A 22559-nucleotide genomic window follows, 5' to 3' on the forward strand; every position below is an offset into this window, starting at 1 on the left:
CTATTTTTTATGAAAAAAAGTCAAGATTTTGCAGAGATTTTAACCACACCTATTTCATGTATTTTAAATTCGTCTGTAGTGTTCTTGTTTAACATACATTTGTGTCTGTTTTTTTTTTATTATTATTATTTAAAAGCTATCAGATGTTCTAATAATGTTTTGGTAGAAAACCTGAGAGCAGAATCTGAAAACAAAGAAATTCCCATTTAAAGATTGATTTGTTTATATGTATCAAAAGCCAGACTCTGTGTAATATAGAATTCAAGGCAAAACTTTGTATTAAGGAATGAATAAGCATATTTTAAAGACAAATGTTCTTCCTATTTTCTTTCTAACGAAAAAAAAGAACATCTAAAAACTGATAGAAAAATCAAATTAAAATGTTAGTATGATAAAAGGTTAGTCTTCAAGAAACATGGGTCAAACTAAAAATAATGGTTTGGTAATTTTTTTGGAGGGAGGCGAGGATTAAAACTTCATTATGTTATCAATCCTCAATCATTAATTTAGGAGTATATAAAATAATTTTTTTTTCGAAGTCCTTCTGTTATATAGAAGAAAACTAAGAAATAAATTTAATATTCTGCAAATGAGATATTGCAATCATAGTTAACAGTTGAACAATTTTAAAATCGAGTTTTTAATCTAAGTTACATGAGAGCTAGATGTAAAAGTTGCAGTTAAATTTACTGGTAATTGATGGATTTACCTGTTACATTCTGAGGAATATTTAAAATTGCACATACCATTAGTGTTAAGCTTAATAATATACTATCAGAATGTGCACTGTTGTCTTCTTTTTTTAAACCCTGTGGGAAAAGGAAATGGTATATTAAATGATTAAACCTTATAGTAACTGTTCCATCTGTGAAATATTCTACAGATTCTAATAAAATAATATAAAAATTAAAGAATATGTGTTATTTGGTGATAGGGGATTTTATATTGCTTATACCAGTCATTAAAGGAGAAATTGACACGTTTCATTTATCTTTAATTTCTTATTATTTTGATTTTTATAACAGATTTGATATAAGATATAATGTTCTCTATATCTAGATTAAGTAAAAAGCAGCTGCATAGTGATATTATCTTATTTCAGCAACATCAGCATACACACACACACAAAAAAAAAAAAAAAAAAAGTAATAGTGTCTCTATCTAATATATAGTGTCTACAAATGTGTACCATTCTCAGCAAAATTGTCTCAATCATTGATAAATAATCCCGAAGCAGATAAAGAGATTATTATATATTTTGTGAAAGATTATTAAATTATGGTTATTTTGTGCAAGAAGCATAATTTTTTACTTACATTTCAAAGAATAAAGGGTTTTGTGCTATTTGCTTTAAATATAAAACAGCCATTTTCTCCCTGCATTTCCTAAATTTTCTCTGAGCTTATAGTGTTCTTAAGCTTTTAAATACTGAAGAGTTTATTTCTGTTAGATCTTCATTGTTATATTTGAGTATTGTTGATGAATGTAATCAGTTCAAATTAGTTATATAATTTTTGTTATAGCTTATAGATCTTAGTTTTTATTTATTGCATAATTCTTTTTAATTACATGGTGTTCTTTATGATTACTATTCCAAATACTTCCATTTATTATTGCTAAATTTGATATCTTGTGATAACTTTGTCTATCTTTTATAAAATTAATATATATATATATATAAAATTAAATGTTTGCTTGTTCTCGATTTATAAAGTTATTTCCTTTTTAGGTAGTCAACTGGTTGAAACATTTGTTTCCTGTTATAGTATTTTAATTTATATATCAAACAGACTTAGAAATATCAATGTTCAAAAATCGAGTATATTTCTGACAGTAGGAAAACAAATATTTAACTCATGAGTAAGAAAGGTGATGACTCATGGGTGCTTGTTGGCAAGGATGGGCGTACCCATGATCTTTCTCATGGGATGATATTTATTGGAAGAGAAGAATGTGATATTGTTTTACAGGTAATAAACTAATATTATTTATAAAGATACAGATTTAACTTCAGATATTGTTTAAACTTTTTTTATTAATTTTATTTATTTAGATTCTATTTATAATTATAAATTATTTCAAATTGGTGTAAATAATAAAATAAATATTTTTAAGTTACCATTAAAAAAATGTTAGAAAGATGTGACAGATATCAATTGTTTTTCCTGGAAATCAATTGTTCAGGAAGTTAGTTGCATTGATTTCCATCTGTATTTCCTTTTTCCTTTCTCTTGTGAGAAGAGAAACATTTATTGAACTAGGGCTTATTATTGCTTAGATTGAAAAAGAAATGAGTTGGGAAAAAATTAAATATAAAGTACTTTTTTTTCTTTGTTAAATGTTCTTGTTCAATGACATTAAATTATTAAATCTGATGTATTAAAATTCATTTAATATTCATTTGATATGTTAAAAATGAAATGTTATATTTTAAAATATAACTTGCTTTAGTTATTCTTTTATCTTACTACTTTTAAATAAGTTTTATTTATTTTGTAGGTTGTATATTTCAGTTTATGGGATTTTCTTGCTATATTCACAATTACTCATTTAGAGATTTTATGCTAGTATTTTCTTATTATTATAATAACTGATTAATGAAATTAATTAATTAAAAAATTAATAATAAAATTAAATTTCATTATTAAAATTTTGTTTTTAGTATACTTCTGCTTTTTGTTAAAATTTATAGAAACATTTTTTTTATATTGTTGCAAAGCAATGATTTCAGCTATCTCAGATTATATTTTAAAATAAATTATACTTCTTTAAGGAATATTATCTATCTAATTATTTTGCATTTTGTTTCATTAATTTAGTTTAATCTGAAAAATCATTTAGAAGGTCTAAAATCCATATCTCCATGCTTATTTCTTTATTATATTACTTTAAAAAAAATGTTTGTTTGTTTTCTTTATCTTTCTCTTCTTCCTCTATTTAATTTTAGATAAGATATATCTTTAAAAAAAAATTGTTCATAAATTTAAATGCTGTGAAACTATTTTTGAGCACAAAAATTTATATTCATTTTAAGTTCTTTACTTTCTATTTTTAGTATGTATGTAACAACATACTGTATTCCTGATGAATGTTTTTAATATTTAATTTTGTAAAAGAAAAATGTTTTATAGGCTGCTAGTGCTGACAAGAGACATGCTGTTTTATGTTACAACAATGGTGAACAGAAATTTCACATCAAAGATTTAAACAGTCTGACTGGGGTAAGAATACATACATAATGTTTCCTTGAATTTTTTTTATATATTATGTAGCCACTGCTATGCTTCATTTTGTATTATGTTGGTTTTAAATAATAAAGTAATGTAAATGAAATAATACATGCTAAAGTGTAATCTTTTTATTTGTAACCTGAATGTAATGTAGTTTAAATACAGTTTTAACATTTTTTTTTTAGATTAAAAATAGAAAATTTTCAAATAATTTATTTCTTGTTGTAAATTTCAGCTTTTTGTTCTTTCAGAATTAAGCTCTTGAGCTTAATTTTGAAAGAACAAAATGAGTTGAATATATATGCAATTTTTGTTATGTTTTTTTATTTAATTTCAGACTTATGTGAATGGAATTAGAATTCCTGAGCAGACATATGTAAAATTGAAACGTCTGGATTGCATTAGATTTGGATATGATATCCTTTCATGATTACTTTTATACTTTCAGTATATCGTTACTAAATATATTTGCTAATATTGAATAATAATTATAGGCATTAAATACATAATGAAAAATACAAAAATAGACCCATTGTCCAATTACAGCATAAATTATTTTCAGTGATAATCTGTCTCATTTACACAAAATGAAAATGAAAGATAGTCTAATTTTTTTGCTACTTAGTGCTTACTTTAACCTCTAAAATGTCCTAGATGCAATATCTAAAGTATTTAGATCAGCTAAAGAAGTTTGCCATTCCCTTTGTTTCAAATAAGTCTGTTAATTGATATGGAACCAAACATATATTAATTTAGCTTGATGTACTGATTCAGAATCTTGCTTCAATATCTATTTTTTTTTTTTTTTTTTTAGTGTAGATGTTAATAAATCCATCAGCATATATCAATAAATTTTTAGATAATATATCATATGTTTAGTATTCTACATTATTTTTATTTCTTTATTGATCAGTTTCAAAGATCAATTTTCATTATTTTTCACTACTGCCAAAATTATAAAAGAAGTCTTTTCTTCAATCCATTTAACAATTCAAGAATTTTCAAATATATCCTAAAAATTTATTGGATATGAATCTTTTTTAGCATTATAAAGTTGCATAATGCAGAATTGTCATTCAAGAGAAAATATTATTTACATTTCGTTATCATATACATTTTTGTTATCATATTGATTCATCAATTATTTGTATATTTGTGATGTCTTATTTATGTTGAAGTCAAACCTTGAAATTTTCTCTTATGATGTAACTGAAAACTGAAGCCTGCTTTTGTGATGCTTTGCATGGTTCTTCAATTTGTAATCTTTTCTGCTGACGTTTTATTTGCAGGACATATTTCTTTTCTTCATATCTTCTCATGATTTTTTTCTGCACTCTTTTATTTAAATTAAACAGGAAATAACCAGTTCTTGGCCAGTTTTTATAGCTATTAGTATTTAAAAATCAGTTTGTAAGGTTTTAATAAATATGCTATTAAAACCAAAGCATTATAATTGCTTAAAAATCCCACTTGCAAAATATCTTCAATCAAAGATTTTTTAATTATTATTTTGGATTTTGTCTTGGAAAATAATTCTAATTGTTTGCAATGTTAGTGCAAATATTATTTGCACTAACAGAAAATTGTAAATTGTAGCAACAGAGAAATAAATCACTTTAATTAAATCTTTGAAATTAATTCGTATCTTTTGGAAGCACTTTTGTATTTAGTAGTTATTTTGTCGTTGTCATTTATTTCTTTTTTCTTTCTATAATATATGTGATATTCCTGTCAATATTTGTAGAGAAAAACTATAATAATATTTCTTTAATTTGTTTTTCAATTAAATCATGAGTATTGTTATAACTTATTAGATTTATCTCTCTGTATTATTTTAAACCTTATAATATTATTGTTATACACCTTATACAATTACACCTATACAAATACAACTTACAAGTACACCTTATAACAAATAAGTTATATTTGTTATAAGGTGTATTTTATGTGCACATGCATTTTTTCCAAAATTAAAAGATGGAGAAAATCAGAAGAAATTTGACTTTGATAAATTTCATTTGTAAATATGTTTTCTTATGAAATGCACAATTAAATAGTAGTTTTTGTACTTTTAAAAATAAAAATACCTGTAAGTACAGCAGATGCAGCTTAATTTGATAATTTTGGGACAAGAATTTTTATAATATTAACCAATTGACAATAATCACTGAATTAGATAAAATCATATATGTATTTTTTTTTTTTTTTTTTTCATATCAAGAGAAAAGAAATACCTACTTCAAGTCTAACCAGAATTTATTTCAAAAATACCAATCAAATGATTTATTAATTGTTACTTATTGACAATTATTCCTTGATGATTAATTTTAGGTAAATTTTCATGCCAATTAATTAATATACCTCAACTTTCCTATAACTCTAAAATCAGTTCTTTTTCTTCTTCTTCTTTTTTTCTCCCCCCCCCCATCCAGTTTACTCTAATAATTCCACTTTAGATAAAAACAAATTTCAAACTAGATTTGACAGTGTAGCTATCAGTTTAAATTAATACAGATCACTTTAATCCTAACAAAAGAATATGAACTCCATCCAATGAAAAAGAGCTCTCAGATCTTTCTTTTTAACTGTTGCAAGCAATACCATGAGCAGTGCTAGTTGAAAATGAAGGATTGTTGAATTATTTACTTCAAAATTTGTAACATTAAACAATATAGCGATCACATTAAATGAATATTTTTATCTAAATTTGAATACAGGATTAATTGGTTTTTGGTAATACAAAGGAAGTAACATTTATTACAGCCACATTAGCGGTGTTCTTTGCATTCTGTTTTTCATTTATATGTTAGTATCTTAAATATGTAATTTGTAATCAATTAAATAATATAATTGTTGGTATAATCATTATAATGATGTTTGGTTCTAATAGTTAAAAAATTAATAATAGTTGAAACATCAAAATTTGAGAGTATTGAAGATAAAATAACACTGTTGTGTTAACTCAAACAATAATTAACTTCTATAAAGATATAATATACTTTTAAATATATAATATGTAAACTAAATGAATAGTTTTAATATTTTGTTTGTATGAATTGGGAGACAAATTAGCTAATTGAGGAGTGTTTTTAAAACATTGGTATGGACTGAAATGAATGAGATATATTTATAATATATAAATCATAAATTATTTTACATTGGTTTGATAGTTTTTAATAAATTTTCTTTATAATATATATTACTTAAATTTCCAGTGTTTTAAGTGTTAATGCAAAACAAAAATATTTCATGCAAAAATTTTGTAAAATTTAAAATTAATGTACCATTTTATATAAAGTATAAAAAAAACTCACCAATTGTCCACCATATTGAATGACTATCAAAAATGGTAATAAACAACTTTTAGGGTTCCAATAAAAAAATTATCTCGATTATATTTAGTGAGAAACTACCCCCAAATAATTCAGCATTGGTGACTACATTAATCTGTAGTCAAATATGTTTTTTAGACGTTATGAATATTGATTATAAACATCCCTTCCATTATAAATTTTGGTTCAAAAATTCAATGGCTTTCTTTAACAACATGATAAGACCTGATGTTTTTTATTTGGAAAAGAGCACCAGTGCAACTTCTCCCAGTAAAGAAGAAGCTCCGAAATCTCCTGAAAAAGAAGGTGAAAAGGTAAATAATATTTTTGTTTTATTTTGAAAAGTTCACAGATCGCAGCTTCTTTTGCTTCCTTCACTTCCCCCTTTTTGTGGTAATAAAAAAATATGAAAAGTTATCATATTAAATTTCCCATATACATTATGTTATCATGTTAAAGTAATTGATGGAATGTAGCCAAATCATTGTAATGGAATCTATACTCATGACATAAAAGTTGTATATGAGGCAGAGAGACTTGATGTGTAGGATGTTTATATAATATAATCAATTCATTAAAGCCTAGTTTTATAGTTCCTGCGAAAGTATTTAAAAAGTGTCAATTGAAGTTCAGCTTTAATAAAATTTGATTATAAATATTTTATGTTGATACTAGTTGAGATAATGGATATTATCAGTATTTTATGTTTTATATTATCTGATATAATTTGGTTCATGCATTTTATTCTGTTTAGTGAGTTTGAATACTCATATTGTCTTAATGCATAGCTAGATTAATGATATTCTCAAGGGGATTATCATTTTTACCCATTACAATGAAACATAATGTTTGATGCATAGCTAGATTAATGGTACAGTGCTATATATATGTATTATTTATTGGTTTATTATATATATCAATATAAACTGTTCAAAATATTCAATTAGAGAAGCTTTATTAGCATATGGTTCTAATAGAAGAGAATAAAGTCTCAAAAGATGCTAATAAAGTTTTTAGGCAAAAGTGTTCTACCTTTGTTGAATTTTAATCCCTAAAGTATTAAGTATTTTAATTTTATTATGAATATCTATATTGGACCATTTCATTTGTTCAAAAAAATTTGTATCTGGAAACAGGATTGATATATATATATATATATATATATATGAATTTAAATATTTCTATTAAATAGCAGTCCTCTCCCCCCACCCCCACTGTACTTTTAAAAAATTCTTATTTCAAATAAATGTTTCATAAAACCATATTTTAGACATTTTTATTTTAAAATTGCATAAAATAACTTTAAAGAATGTTAATCTTCCCCCTCCCCCCCCCACACACATGCCTCACCCATTATTTATATAATTCAAATAAAGTGGTGTTTTTAAATGCTGAAAACTTATTTATTTATTTTTTTATTTTTTTTCAGATTGTTTCAGAAGAAACTTTAAAAGGCGAGAAAGCACCTTCAAAACCAGAAGAATCTTCTATTAAGAAACCTTCTCTTAGTTCTGAATTGCCAAGTTTGACTAGAGAAGACAACCCTCCAGACACATTGCCTTTGAATCTCCCTAATACAAAGCAACAAGACAAAGATTGGGATTGGATTGGACAAGATGGTGCTCTCTCTGATAGCCCTGGTATAGATTATTTGCATCTGTAATATGTTTTCTACCTATTTTCTGTAGATCTATGAGGGTAAATTTTGGAAGTTCACAAATATATTGCATTTTTTGTTGAATTTTAGTCTGAAATTTCATTTGAAGATTTTGAATAAATTTTAATTTTATTATTATTTTTAATTGACATTTTATAATTAACGCTTTGAACTTAAATGGCGAATCCTCCTCGTCAGAAAGGTAAAAAGTAGCCCTTTCTCTTTCTTTTTTTATAAAAACTTTAATTTATAAAAGTTTTTTTGAAGAAAAAAAAAAGAAAGGAAATTGTCTGTTTGAGCAATTAAAAAGTTAAGGTATTGTTAATTTTGTTCATTGTAAGAAGTAAATCTGGTTAATTCATATTAGAGTTTCAAAATGCAGATAAGAAGATTCATACATCTATTATTTATTTTTCTACATGTCCAAATTTAAAAGATTTTTTTTTTTTTTAATTTAAAAAGAAAGGATTTGGTTAGTAAAAATAACTGATGGGTTCTAAAAGCATACTAATTTTTAATACTGCATCTCCTCCCCAAATGCATGTGTGATGTACAAACTTTGCTCACTAATAAAGTTTAATATTAATTCGTACCTCTTCAAGAAAAGTTTCTTTTCAAATGAACAAATTTTGTTGCTAAAATTTCAGAGTAATTATTTTATTTTATTCCTAATGACTGAGTTGTTTGAATTTATTGTAGTTTGTTATCGTAGTAATACTTTTCTGAAATATACTTTTGATAAATATATTTTTTATAGTAGATGATATTTAATTTTTTTTTTATTGTTAAGATATTGAAAAATTCTTCTTAGGGTTAAATAGACAGTTATTAACACCTTTTTAAAGCATTGCATTTTAATATGCTTTTATTTATTGAGAAAATGGTAATTAATCATTTGAATTTCAACATAGCTTTTAGATGATTACTTTAAAATGGATAAATATATGAGCAACGGTTTGTTAAAATTAAAAAAAAAAAAAAAAAAAAAAAAAAAAAAAAGACTGAAAAGTAGAATGAATATTAATCACAGAAATCAATTATCCACACTTATATTTGTCAAAGTGACCAAAATGTTGATAATTGTCTTGTTTAATTTTTATGTTAATTTATATGTATATGTGAAAATTATCTCTGCACTTTCTTTATGTAATCTTAATACTCTGCATGCTTCAGATTATAGCCAAAGGAGTGAAACATCCTCATGTTCTGCCCCTCCAAATTGTGGAACTACAACTGGCGATGAACGTGATACTGGATCTGCTCATTCATCCCCTGCAGCTACTGCATTCACTATTGCTTTTGAAACTGAAGCAAATACTCCTAGGAAAAAGCTTGGAATTAGAGATAGTATTAGTAAATTTGCTCCTACTAAACTGGATTCTGAAAATAGAGTTTCATTTCAAAAAAGTAGCAAAACAGAACCAAGTCCAAAAAAAGTAAGAATTTTGTTCCTTCTCTAAATCAATTCATTTTAATAATGAATTATTTTTACACTTGCTTAGCATGCTATTGTAATCAAAGCTTCTTAAATAAATTTTGTTCAATTGCCTGCCTTGATTATTGAAAATATATATTTCAGATTTATTGATTTTTTTTAAAAAAAGGTTTTTAGATTCTGATTAAATATGGGGGTGGGGTGAGCTGAAATCCTATTGCTTTTCAATCGTTAATTAATAAATGAAACCATCCACCATATTTTGTGATAATACAGATCCTCATTTTCAGGACATGCTTCGTAGTAACAAGTAATTCCATTTTTGTATCGTAAATTTCAAATTTTATATGAGTGTTTAAATCAACTATTACTTTAAAAAAAATCAGTCCATCTTTTTTAAATGGGATGAAAAATAAATTTCCTTTTTATCACTTGTTAATAAAGAAAGTCGTTTGGTATGAAATTGTGTTGTATAAACTTAATTTCAATTTATGATTAAGAAACATGCAAACTCAAGAAGAAACCTTTATTATGCATATCAATTTGAAAACAAATCTTTTTGTCATTCAGCTATATTAGTTATTTATGGTTGTAAAAATTAAAGTAATATAAATTTTAAGGATTGTAGAAATATCTTGAATTCTAACTACCTTGAAAAATATACCGTGAATATATTTTTCTTCAATTACTTTTATGTATCTAATTATTCAGATATTTGGGGAAACTTTTGAAAGACTATGGAACAAACTAAACTAGTACTGTAGTACTATATAAATATTATAGTCATTAAATATGGATGAATTTAATAATGTTCAAGAACTGTTGTTTTATTTTATTTTATTTATTTATTTATTTATTTTAATTATAGCTACCATTAACTGATGCAAAACCACCCATTCCAAAAGCTAGAACTCAATTTGGTACTGCTGATTTGAAAGGTATGGTGTTTCCATTAAATCATATTGTTTTGTCTTCAACTATATTGTCTATTTATTTATTTTAATGCTGGCTTTTTATTTGTTCCTTTAAAGATATCAATGAAGAAATTGGTAAGATCACAGATTCAACATCATTTTTAATTAAGAAAATGTTAAATGGTGAAGTATCTCCTGAGGCTCCTGATGAACTAAACAATAAAGAGAAGCATCCATCTGGTCCAAATGATGTGGATGAGCGTAGTGAGGCAGGCACTTATACTGTTGAAACGGAACAGGCTGACTGTGATGTGGAAGAAGCTCGGAAGAAGATAGATGAAGTCTTTGGGGTTATTCAGCTATCAAATTCTGTTCAGTCGTCTTCGTATTCTTCAAGCACAACTTCATCCTCTAACAAGCAGGTAGTTATTTATTGAAGCATGAGTAAATTTGTACTGAATATGAATGAAAAGATTTTCCATAAAATTAATGAAAGTATTCGCACAAACAGCAAAAAGTATTAATATGGTATTACTGTTATATTCTTATAAATATTTGTTCTAAATTGTAAAACTAATCTTTTGTCTGATGTAAAAAAAATTAAGAAGTTCTAATAATTTTTCAGATAATCATATTATAAATTTCAATGTATTTGTTACCATTTTCTGATTATTTTTTTATTATTTCAAGCTGTAGCTAAAATTGGGTTTTATGTCAAAATTTCCTAAAAACTTTGAATTAGCAAATTAGGGTCAGTATTGCCTTCCTTCGAAAGGGAATTTCTTTTCCAGTGCATTATTAAAAATAGATTTCTGCTCTTTAGATGGCTTGCTTTAGAAAAAAGAGTCGTATGAGCATCAACATTTTTTTACAATTTTCAAAATTATTCGCATACTTTTTATTTATAACTATTTTACTATCATATCTACTTTTTTTAACTTCATTATCATCATTTATAAGAAATGTATGAGAGTTTTAAATTCTCTACGTCTATATTTTTGGGTTTTATATATTTAGGTATACTATATTGATATATATTTAGGTTTTAACATTAAATTTCCAAATTACCTTTCTTTTTTAACCCTTTAAGCAGTTTGCCCGTACAGTGTACGTGCTACCCGAAATTGGCCTCATCTGTTTTGCCCGTACGGCGTACGGGCATCGATATTTTCTCCTTTCCTTTTCTGGTTTGCCCGCATTTTTCATTATTGAAAGAGACTATTTAGTATTATTATTTTTCAACAGATGGTTTGGCTTGCCCATGTAAATGAAATGCTTTTCATCAGGGTTTTTCTATGTAGCGGGAAAGCGAAAACTTTTCTTTGAAATTTTTGTTCTACTGTATGCCGTGCTTGTGAATCTTATGGAAATTATGGATGGAATAGACGACGAAAATACTTTCTTGTTGGATGATGAACTACATTCTGATACAGATATTTCTTCTAATGAATTGGATTATTCCTCAGATGACTCGTGCAGTGAGCTCAGATGCATGCAGAATGTACTTGAAAAAAGCAAACATTTAGGGGGTTTTGTGTCCAAAATTGTAAAATAAAAAATGCTGTAAAAGCATTAAAAGTGAAAAAAAAATAAAAAAAATTCTTAATATTCTTATTCTATTAAGTATGGTACTTAATTATATGCAATAAAAAATATGCCTTTTTTGGAAGCATTTCTGGTAAAATAATTGACCGCTTAAAGGGTTAATGTTGCAATTTTATTAATTCATCTGATTCAAATTTGTTCATTTTTGTTATAGTGTTTTTAAAATTATTTTTATAACTGTCATTTAATTTGTATGGTTTTGAAATCAGTTTGTCTCAGAGTGGAGCTGTCCTCCCATTAAGATATTTTTAAGAGGATTTTTTTAGATTATTTGTTGATCTTTTTTTAAAAAAAATTTCTAAATGAGGTATTTATTTTATTCAACATGACTAAACATAAACAGTATTTTTGGAGGAGAAAGCAAATAACAAGTGGATTATAGGAAAATGTTACTAATTGTACAAAAATAAAATGATTTATTTTTTAAATCTTGACAATAATTTGGAAACGTAAAATAAAAACCTTAAAAAAGCTGTGAAGTATATATGTATGTCCAGTTAAATTGTGCTGAATATGATTACAGTGTCTTTAAAACTAATTGGTATATTTATTGATATTTAAATTTTTTAAAATAATATTTTGCTTTTATATTCAACTGCATAAAAAGTGATGAAAATTTGATTATAAATATTTTCTTTCTTGTTATATATATTTTCTCTTTAAGATAGTAAGTTTACAGCTTCATTGCAGATGAGACATGCTAGTTTATCTTTTACAACTGTAAAATATATTTTGAGGTCCATTCATTATTAAAAGCACAGCACTCTGAATCAACTTTACATTTTTAGTAGCCATTTTGGGGTTGAAATATTTTACAAATAACCCAAACAAGCATTAACTACGCTATACTTTTAATAATTTCACCACTATTCACAATGATGCTGTATGCCCGCAATCTTTCCATACACAATCAATAATATTAGAACTCGGACCAAACGAAAAAGCCGCTGGCTGGAGCTTAAAATGTGCATATTTGAGGTCTAATTCTCCTATATTGGATTCCCATATGTCTGATCCCCGAGAAAGAGATAACACTTGTTGGCACCAATCTACAGCTATAACTAACAAAGAACTTCCTCTTTTAACACTTTACCGGTTGAAAGATGTCTGTGCTTGTTATTTCCGTCGATTTATGTTTTGTAGAACAAAAGTAGAGAAAGTAAAAAGATCAGCAGTCCTTTGAAAAAAAAGAAATAAAAAAATCTAATATTTAATCAAAGTAGAAAAGGAGATTAATATATAAATATATATTTCTTTTAATTTGCCTCGGACCAGCAAAATTAAAGTTATATCCATGGGCCAGATTTGACCCATCCCTGGATTAGATGTAAGAATATTTGACTTTGGAAGAACAGTTCATTATTTGTAATAATATAAAATCATCAGAGTTACCATTGATTGATTTCATTTGTAAGTGCTAATTTAGTTTAACTTAAGTATGTTTATTAAAATTATGATTTTTATAACCCTCTCCCCTTCTACCACTTCCATTTTTAAATACTCTTTGTATGCAGGCTAAATTTTGAATCTGTCACATTTATGACTAAACAAGTCGCATTTTTCTTTTAGATTCCTCGGTTGAATGGACGTCTCAAACAGCCCATTTTAAAAACGCCAATAAATCCTAAACGAGGTACGTATATTGAAGTAATAAATGGAGAAACCAAATGAAGAAAATTTTAAGTTTCTATTTTTCTAATTTTTAAAAATTATTTCATGGTAGTCCAGATTACTACTTTCAGGTGTTTTATTTTAAATATGTTTTAAATTTTAAAAGTGAAACAAAATAATAATTTTGTAAGGGGTTTTTTTTTCCCTTTTAATAGTTCTATAATATTATAGTAATAATTTTCTACAACTTATTAAGTAAATTTAATACAATAAGGTAAATGCTGAAGCAATAATCTTTGTTTTAAAGAAATCTCACAATTTAATTTTTATGCATACTTTTTTTATGCTCTATAAATTTTTTGTCATTACTGTTTAATATTATTGTCTCTCATTTTGACTAGAATTGTAACTAATCATAATGGAAATTTTTATATTTACAGAATCTGGCATGAATTGGAGCTCAACTGGTAAAACTTATGGTCGTGCAAGAGGTCAGGGTCCTACACCTGCAGCCTCAACTGAGAGCCTTAATCATAGTGATACTCTGCCAAGATCTCTACAACGCACTCGTAAAATTTCAGATCCTCCATCTACTCCAGATAGGACTCGACGAAATAAATTGGCCACTTCCCCTAAATCGCCTGGAAAAGTGAAAACACCTTCCACCTTGAAATCTCCTGGCTCATTATCTAATAATTTATCTGCTGCTCCATCTAGTAGGGAATCCTTAAATAGAGGTAATATTTCTTTATCTTTTATTTGTTTAATGATTAATTTCCATTTTTATTCAATGAGTTTGCATATCAACATGTATATTGTCTGTTTTTCTTGTTATAGATAAAAATTCAATATTTAAATATATTATTATTGGACAAAAGGGATGATGAATAATTGATGTAGTAAATGAAAATAGAACTTATTATTTTTGCAGAAAGGGGGAAACTTTATTTTTCATTCATAATTCATTTTTAAAAAATTTCTTCCGCATCTGAATTGTGTACACAAAATGATGCTACTTTTTTATATCGCTGTAGTGGACGCTCAAAAACAAACTATGAAATGCCTATTGAGTCATATCAATGAAAAGCCTGTAAAAAAAATAATAAAAAGTTAGTGATGTATTTTAGATATGCCTGAAAAGTCCATTGACTATTAAGGAAATATTTTCTAAAATATTCTAGTGAGGTATGTTTACAATAAAGTAATGACTTTCCTTTCATATTTGTGACCTTGTAATCATTTAAATTTGTGATAGACAATATACTTCTTAAACTATGTTTGGAAAACTCGGATGCTTTTGATTTCTTATTTTTATAAATATTTTGAAATGAATATAAATGCCAGTTGGATTATAATTTTGATATTTTCTTTATATGGACTATTCAATTCATATTTTTTCTTAACATGTTTTGTGTCTTTTTTTCTATTTCCTCTTTTTAGTCTTTTGCATTCCTTTTAGCCACAAATCCCTGAAATTAAAATATAAAATTAGAATTGAAAACTAACTATACTAAGTATTTTTATGGAAATATAAATCCATATATGTGATGTAAAAAAAATTATTTTAAAGGAAAAACGCTTCTAATGACTTAAATCATGCAAGAAATTAGATTACTTTTATTTTTGTTCTTCTCCTTAAGATTAATTCTAAAAAACGTTTTTAGGGGAGGGGTATTAATTTCTTTTTATTTTTATTATAGAATATTATTGTTCATCCTTAAGAATGGGGAAAATTTCTTTCTAGTAACTGATGCTTGTGATTAGATAAATTTAGATTAAAGGATAAAATTTTATTTTTATTATCCTTGTATCATTTTCTTAAGTAAAGTAAGGAAAAAAAAACATAATATTAATTCATTTTTTTCCTTAAAATATTTTATTTGTTTCTTTGCAGATGAAATGACGCGAAGACACTCAACTGATAGTCGATCCGAAGGCTCCAAATCTCCTCACACAAGCATCCAGTGGCAAAAAGTTCCGTGGAATCTATCCGGTTCAGATCTTGACCTGGATCGCAGCAAATCAGAAAATAATAGCATACTCTCGGACACTAGCACAGAACCCAGTTCGCACAGTTCCCATTCAGGTCAGGGCCGACCAGATCAAGGTCCCCAGATGCGCCTAAATAGGGCATTTGCACTGCGCCGGGCACGACTGGAAGCAGAGAGTGGTAAAAAAGGCAAAGAAAACCGTGCATCCACATCAGGTAGCCAGCCAAAACCTATGAAGAAATCTGGAAAACTGTCTTCTAGCACTTCAACTCTTCGTGATGATAGTAGCAGTGGAGGTGGGGGTGGTAGCAGTAGCAGTAAAATGAGCTTCAGACTGTCTTCAAATCTCAATAAACCATTTGCAGGTCGACAGTTAGCTCCACAGTGCTCTGATCCTTTAAAAAGGAAGGTTTGTCAGAAATTTTCAATCCTTTATTACTCTGAAAAATTATTCCATTTAGAATAAATTAAAATTTTGCCAAGTTAAATACTAACTATCTGTTACTTAGAATGGTTTGACAATGAAATTATTGAATTTTAATAGATTTTAAGCCATATATTGTAATATGTAATAACATGTTATTTCTTTATGATATATGTGTTAAAATACTCTGACATTGACTGTTACATTTATATTCATTGTTACCCAACTTAAGGCATAATAAATTAAATCATCTAGAATATTCATGATATTACTATCGTGTTTTTTAAAGTAATATTTTCACTCTAATTGTGCACAATCATACAGTTAAGAATCATTTCCAAACTACATGTTTTGAGATAAATCTGTCTTTGCAACATATTACTCTGATCTTATGTTTCATTTATTTAAAGTAATTGTTGCATTATAAATGCTCTCTATAATGTACTCTTACAATTTAGATCTATAGTTCCTACAACCTGTATACCACAGCACAAAGAACTTAAATTGAACCTTCCTTTGTATGGGGTTTCTCTTTTTTTTTAATAGAATTGCAAGATATGCTTAATAGAATTTTAGAAAATTAATTGGCATATGTTAATTATTCTAATATGAAATTTAGAAATTCAATAATAGCAATCATATAATTACTGTCATTCTTTTAATATTAACTTCAAATATTTTAGGCCTTTAATATAGCTACCATCTTGTAATTTGTTTCCAAGAAATGATATGAAAGTTGTAGAGTTGTCTATCACTTTAAAAATCTAAGGTTCAGCAGAAATTTTTTTAAATTATTTATTTTGTGGAATCACTCGTGATCACAGGTGTTTAAATATGAATGGGATAGCACCCATCCCCAATGATAAAAGAAAGGGAGGGGGGTATTTAGTCACTGTTTCTACCAAACTATTTCAAATATTCTTAAAGCAATTTTCATATCTCAGGGAACAAGTTGTAAGTAATTGCAATTTTTCTCACACATTATGTACTATAAAAGTGCTAATATGAATATTCTAAAGGCTTTGATTATATGATTCCATCATTAAAATTCCAATATATATACATTGGAACAGATTATTATTTAGTAGAATCTTATTCTTGAACTTTGGTTTGCTAAACAAGGTGTAGTTGAAATAATATTTACATACTGATTCAATGAGAGTGCAGTATTTGAAAATGAAGAAATTTATGCAAAACTACTTTTTTATGAAATCAAACTATCAACACTTTTAGTACCATTATTAGTGCTGTCATTTAATATTAAGTTTTCTTAAAATTGTTTTAGAATTATATTGAATAACATAAATTAATAATTTGTATCTTTCAATTGGGTTAGATGCTGGTGTATTAATAGGCCACAGACCCATCAAAAGTAATACTGTAGGTATAGAATGATATTGGGTGTTCTATAAATATTTATAAATATCTTTAAGAAAGAAATATTCATTTAAGTTTATGCATGATAATTGAATAGGATTTGTCTAAGACTGATTGATATTTTGATTTGACGATTGCTTTTCTGCCTCGTTCTTGCTTTTTATTATGATCTTTTTCAGCTGCTGCAGTTTCCATTCAGTATTCTTTTTCCATTCCAGAATTTTGTTAAATCCTTCATCCTATACTTCTGCTTTATCTTTATTTGATCATGTGATGTGATTTTGTGCATTTTGATTACAACTTTTATCTCATTGAAGCTGCTGTTATTTGGTATCAATATTGATACAATGGAAAAGAATAAAAATAAATATTGCTTAATGCTTTGAAAAATCATGTTTCTTTGTAAAAGAACTTTCCTCCTGATTGGAGAGAATACACAGTTTTTAAACCATTACCATTACTTTACCCAATATTTTATCCTATTGAACCATGAGCTGCAGAGGCATTTAATGTTTTGAATAGCAAAATATTTATCAACAAATTATGATTTTGCGGCAAAAAAAAAAAAAAATGTTTTTTCTTGACATCTGGATCAACACATAAATTATGAGGATTAACTCTAAAATATATTCTAAAGACTGCACAATGCCATCTGTTGGAAAGGGGTGAAAGCTGTTGACTTCTTTCTCTTTCTGTTAATACCCTTATTTAATCAGTTGTATGCAAGATATATGTATATTAGTGGTATCTTAAAATACCCAACAGGTTTGTTGATCTTCTGTAAATGTTACTTGCTGAGATATTTTTCTTTAGAATAATTAATATAAAAGAATTGGAATACATTCTACTTAAAAATGTGCTTCTAATTATTATTGAATTGTTCTTCCATGTTCCGCTATTTTTCATTAGAAATTTCTGTTTGAACCTGTAAGGCCATTGTGATTTTTCTTTATTTTGAGTTTGAAGTTTTTGTTATGTTAACATTCAAAAGAATGCATTCATACATATAGATTAAATGTATGTTAAATATATAATTTAAGTGATAACAATGAAATTCCACTTTTTTTATATAATTAAATTTATTAAAACACAATTTTTTAAACTCAAAATTACTACTTTCATTTTCTGCAGAAAGCAAAGAATCTACATTTGCACCTTGCTCCTATATTTTAAAAACTGTTTTAAAATGGAAATATTCAAACATCACAAATGAAATAATTTATAGTATATTACAGCATAAGAGCATTATAGCTGACTATTGATTCAAATATCAACAATAATTATATTATAGTTTAATTTTGGAGCACAAATTACATGCAGTTTGAAGTAATTAATTCGAAAATCCAAAAAATAAGGGTCAATTCTTGTTACATAATTCCTTCCAAATAATGGAACTTTTTTTTATTGGTGCCATTTCTAAATCTTTGTGCATTTTTATTTTATCTTGTATCCTTCTTATTTTTTCTTGTGCCTTTTTCTTATTAATTTCCAGTTTGTAAAAGAAGAGCCGAATTTTAGCATTGTTTTATTTACTTTTTTTCTATTGGAATAATTTTTCAATTCCTTGATCTGAACTTCTCCTTTTTTTTTACATTGATTTCTTTTACTTTTATCCAGTTTCCCTTTTTGAATTTTAAGCTTATGTTTCCACTTATAGTTTTTCCCCCTCTTTCCTTTTTTAGCAAACAGTAAAAATATTTTTATTCCATTAATCATTTTAAAAAATCCAAATAATTATTTTTTGTTATTACTAATTAGTATTATATTTTAAAATAAAAGTGATGGTAACCCTTCATATTAACTGTATATATTTCTGAACTTTCTTTCTGAAATTTTTCCTTATGTGCTCTTTTATAACATTTTAACATGCTTATTCTTACTGCCATCTTTGTAGTGTTTAACATTCTATGTACTCTTTGCTTATCTTTCCCTTTAACTTCTTTGGGTGCCCTGTTTTACAGAATGAGTTGAAAGCAGGCCATAGACGCATAGACAGTGATCCTGGCAAAGGAATTCCTATCTGGAAAAATGAATCGCGTCCAGTCACTTCTGATCATGATGATAAAGGGGCAGCTAAATCTGTCCCAATGGATTTGTCTCTGGATGAAACCCGACTACAAACTTTTCATCGATCCGTATCTTGTAGTATTGTGAATGAAACGGATGTGCCAAAATCAAAGGGGTACCATCGCGGTATATCCTCTCATCGAGATTTTCCTGCCTCACTTATCAAAAATTTAGATTCGTTAATGTCTGGTTCTCAGGTATTTCAGGCTTGATCATGTTTCATTGATTTTTATGGAAGTGGTTTTTTTTATTATTATTTTTTTTTTTTTTTTAATTTTGTATTGTCCAATCTTTAGTTTCTTGATTGTCCTCTCACTTTTTCATCTTTTAGTTCTTTTCTTTCTGAACGGTTTGTAGTTAGCATTCATTCTAAGTTGTAGGATTTTTATTTATAAATACTTCTGTAATGGTCTCTTAGTTGTTGCTCTAATTTAATAGTTTTAAATGTGTTGTATTATGATTTATATCATTTTTAATTCATTTTTTCAGAATTTAATGTAGTCTTCAATTTTTCAGTGTTTGATAACTTCTTACTTAAAAATTTAGTTTCCTTCTTTTCATTTTAGTTATTCTGAATATATTTTTGTCTCTGAAATTGCTTAATATATTTGCAAACGAAGCTAATATCACCTTTGTTACCCTATATATTTTCTTGGTGTTTTTTTTATTACTTCTTTTAGATCTCCTAAAACCTATTAATTTACAGAATGTTTAAATTCATAGATGTAGATTATCTGTTATTTAAATGCACAGTAACCTTGTATGCTGTACTTTTTTGGACTTTTATATTATTAATATAGGCAATCGTTTTTAAATTTAACCCTCTCATTAATAATCCAGCCCAGCAAGTTTTATTTGGTCTAGTTTCTGTTATAAACAGAAGCTGAGCAATCAATATAGAACTTGCACTGCTTAGTTAGTAGCAAGAAAGTTAAACATATGTAAATCAAAAGCTGTACTTCCCAGTGCATAATGGAATATTGTATTTGTTTTTGTAAAATCTACACCATTTAAGTATGCAAGTCAAAATTTTTATATGCTTGTTTTATGGTATTAAATAAATTCATATTAAAGATACTAAAGCAATATTTAATAAGATTTTAAGATATTAAAAAATGTTGTCTAAATTCTAAAGTAAAAACTTCGTTTTTGTTGCTTGTAAGACTGTATAAAATTTTTAACAAAAGTTTTGCGCATACGATAATTATCTCAACACTCCCTATAGTCATTTGATGTATTTAATAAGTTTCTTCATAATTCTGCAAAATTGAGATTTTTTTTAATGGTATTAATTTATCTGATGATTTCATCTACACAGTCATCCCAAGCTAAATCCAATGCATTTTTTCAAATAGTGTATATATAGCATTTATGAATTGTCTTTCTATTTATTGAGTATTCTGTGATTAAATGGATAACTTTAACTAATATTTTATAAAAATTTGCTAAAAGACCAAATTATGATTGCATGCAATTGCATAAGTAAATATTAAATTAATGGAGAATTGCAACTTTTTACTTCTTATCTGTTAGGACAGCAGCAATCATTAATTATCAAGAAAGTCGACATATAACGCAATCTGAATCGAAATGCAAACAATGCATTATAAAATATCAGTTTTAGAGAACAAGGTTATTATTACACTTGCATATCTTTAGTGTATTAATCTGCTTAAGAGAAATAATTTTCAATTTTTATTTTATGAAAATTTTTTAGAAGTAAAAGTGAATTAGTATTAAATCACAATTCAATTATTTGTCATACTAAACTGAAATTGTTATGCCAGACCTTCATTCCAATTATCTATCCCACGAGCAAATTCATTATCATCAACTAATATATTTACTAATAGCTATACATCTCAGCTCAGTTTAACTTTTATACATAATTTTTTTATAGTCAATGTAAATGTGAACTTAGTTTCATCATCAACAGCACATTAAACCAGATCTTTCCCATGGTTTTGAGATGAAGAAAGCTTATTTATGAGAATCTCTAATGAATTACATCAGTAAGCTCATTTTAATTTGTTATCCAAAGAGTTGGTGGGAAAAAAAATTGAAATTCATTAGTTGGCTAATACTCTCATTTCTAAGATCATCTGAATTCAAATACCTCAGAATACTGGTAAGTCTGAATCTCTTTCATTGATAACAAAATATCCCCTCCTTCTTCTCTCTACCCAAAACTGCAATGACAACTCAATTTCTCAAGAGATTGATAGATAAAAGGGGACCATGTTTAGCTGAGGGCTATTAAGCAGATCATATTTGAACATCCATTGAATATATATATATATTTTAAACTTTCCTAATCTCAAACCTACCTTGAACTACTGTTTGTAATGAAGAAAACATGCACCTAGGCATTTAATCAATCACACTTAAAAAAGGGAGGAATACATTGTAGTATTCTAGGCATCTAGGTGCATGCCATAGTTTCATTGAAAAGACATTTGGGGCATTTCAATATTGATAGAACTGAAAGCCATTGAACTTTCCCATAAGATTCATATTTAAGTTGCTCTATAATATTTTTAATATCCTGGTATCCATTCAATAAGAACCTCAATCGTTTCCATATATTTAAACATCAGTTTGATACAAATTTCATTTTTCGGGAAATTATGCCACATAATGTCAGTAATTTCACTCAACAAGGTTAAACTATCCATTGAATTGTCTGAATGAAAAGATGATCCATAAATCGTACTGATAAATTTCTATAAATACCTTAACTTTGAATTTTTTCATATGGACACATTCAAATGTTTATTTTTTATTTTAAAAAATTAACTCATATTACATCTTCATCACTGTATAAAAATATGTCTTGTGAAAGAGGTAATATTTTGGGATTGAATATCATAAGTTAACTTATATAAAAAATTTCTTTTCATATGGTATGTTCTACAA

General features: G+C 26.6%; 1 protein-coding gene across 2 annotated transcripts in view; it reads left to right on the forward strand.

Moving 5' to 3' along the window:
• LOC129975655 (centrosomal protein of 170 kDa protein B-like) overlaps positions 1-22559 on the forward strand; it is a 35539-nt gene that overhangs the window by 479 nt on the left and 12501 nt on the right. The window contains exons 2-13 of one of the 2 annotated variants that reach the window (XM_056088756.1): positions 1730-1970; positions 3132-3221; positions 3568-3646; positions 6785-6876; positions 7992-8202; positions 9393-9655; positions 10523-10592; positions 10686-10990; positions 13743-13806; positions 14225-14521; positions 15679-16184; positions 19538-19840. In XM_056088756.1, coding sequence (XP_055944731.1) covers positions 1857-1970; positions 3132-3221; positions 3568-3646; positions 6785-6876; positions 7992-8202; positions 9393-9655; positions 10523-10592; positions 10686-10990; positions 13743-13806; positions 14225-14521; positions 15679-16184; positions 19538-19840 — 2394 coding nt within the window. In that variant the 5' untranslated portion in view covers positions 1730-1856. The remainder of the gene's footprint in view (positions 1-1729; positions 1971-3131; positions 3222-3567; positions 3647-6784; positions 6877-7991; positions 8203-9392; positions 9656-10522; positions 10593-10685; positions 10991-13742; positions 13807-14224; positions 14522-15678; positions 16185-19537; positions 19841-22559) is intronic. The other variant, XM_056088757.1, reaches the window with a different exon arrangement.

The sequence above is a fragment of the Argiope bruennichi genome, chromosome 7 (assembly GCF_947563725.1).
Source record: "Argiope bruennichi chromosome 7, qqArgBrue1.1, whole genome shotgun sequence".
Taxonomy (NCBI): domain Eukaryota; kingdom Metazoa; phylum Arthropoda; class Arachnida; order Araneae; family Araneidae; genus Argiope; species Argiope bruennichi.